The sequence below is a fragment of the Myotis brandtii genome, unplaced genomic scaffold (genome assembly GCF_000412655.1).
Source record: "Myotis brandtii unplaced genomic scaffold, ASM41265v1 scaffold426, whole genome shotgun sequence".
Lineage (NCBI taxonomy): Eukaryota > Metazoa > Chordata > Mammalia > Chiroptera > Vespertilionidae > Myotis > Myotis brandtii.
The window spans coordinates 786,395-787,737 of NW_005366314.1; the positions used below are offsets into that span (position 1 = coordinate 786,395).

Consider the following 1,343-nt stretch of genomic DNA (forward strand, 5'->3'; position numbering starts at 1 on the left):
CCGGTGGTGAGTGGGCCGCAGGGCGGGAGGAAGGGGCGTCGGCTGGGGGCTGGTGGGACTTCAGTCCAGGTGCACAGGCGGTTCGCTTGCTCTTGTAGCTGCTGACCCTGCTCACTGAGCCCCGGGCACGGGCTGGTGGGTGGGAGCCAGGAGTGGGAGCCTGCGGGCCGGAATGCTTGGGCAGCACTGCCCCCTACTGCCAGCACCTGAAAGCCTTAGAGTCCCACTGGTCTTAGAACTTTAAAAAGAAAAGCAGTCTTTCAAATTTTCTTGTGATGCTTTATCGCTAAGGTAGGATCCAAGGATCTTAATTCCAGGAATCTTTCAGGAAATCAGAAAACATGAAGTAGACTCGGGTTTGAGATCAGTTAAAAGGATGCCCAGGTGAGGGCAGCAGCCCAGAGCCCAGGTTAGGAGGGGCCGTGGTTTTCCCTGTAAAGTCCAGGCGGCCTCAGAGACGCCGGGTCGGCCCCAGCCACCCAGCGGAGCAGCCGAGGTCTTTCTGCAGGTGGAGGGGGCGCCTTCGTTTGTAGAAAGCACGTCTGTGAGGCGCAGGAAAGCCGCGCGCAGCAAGATGGGCAGGCCTGCCTCAGACCCAGACGTGCTGCCTCCGCCTCACGGAGGGCCAGGGCCCCGTGCTCACCACGGTGTCTGCTCCTTCTTTACGAACAGATGCCGTTGGAGATGCGTGTGTGTGTGTGTGTCGGTGGGCAGGGAAGTGGCTAGAATCATAAAAGTTACCAAGCAAACCGTTCATTTGGTATTGGAAACCCCTCAACCACAGCCCTGCCCAGTGATTAGCCCTGAATTCACACCATGTGCCTGTTTAACTTTAAACATGAATAAAAGTAAGAATTTCATTCCTCGGTCACACTGGCCGCACTGCAGATGCTCGATGGCCAGTGGACGGAGGAGAGGGGGACGGGCTGGCCGGCTGAGCTGGGACTGGCCTGAGGCCGCAGGGTCGGCACTGGCTCGCGGCTGGGCCGGGTCTGAAAGCCCAGGTTTAGGAACGGCAGGTTTGGTAACTGCATCCCCTTCGGAAATGATAAACATTTCCCCAGCGTCTGTGGGGGAAACATCTTGCCTTCGTGGTTGAAGTCCTGCTCAGTGACAGCGGATGAGCTGCCGTTAAGTGTGTGCCGTGAGCCTCACTGGCTTCATGTCTTGTCTGTGACGTTCAGGTTTACTTCCTGTGTTTTTAAGTCACCAGAACTCTGGCATTTCCTGTAGGTGGTAAAGCCAATCCCTGTCAAAGGAGATGGATCTGAAATGAATAGCGTGGCGGCTGAGTCGCAAGGAGAGGCCCAGGCGAGCGTGTGCCCAGCTCCCAAAGGCCCCCG

General features: G+C 57.4%; 1 protein-coding gene across 1 annotated transcript in view; it reads left to right on the top strand.

Moving 5' to 3' along the window:
- Positions 1-1,343, top strand: part of MAP3K1 (mitogen-activated protein kinase kinase kinase 1, E3 ubiquitin protein ligase) — a 31,401-nt gene that overhangs the window by 5,715 nt on the left and 24,343 nt on the right. The window contains exons 5-6 of the mRNA XM_014546038.1: positions 211-229; positions 1,234-1,343. Coding sequence (XP_014401524.1) covers positions 211-229; positions 1,234-1,343 — 129 coding nt within the window. The remainder of the gene's footprint in view (positions 1-210; positions 230-1,233) is intronic.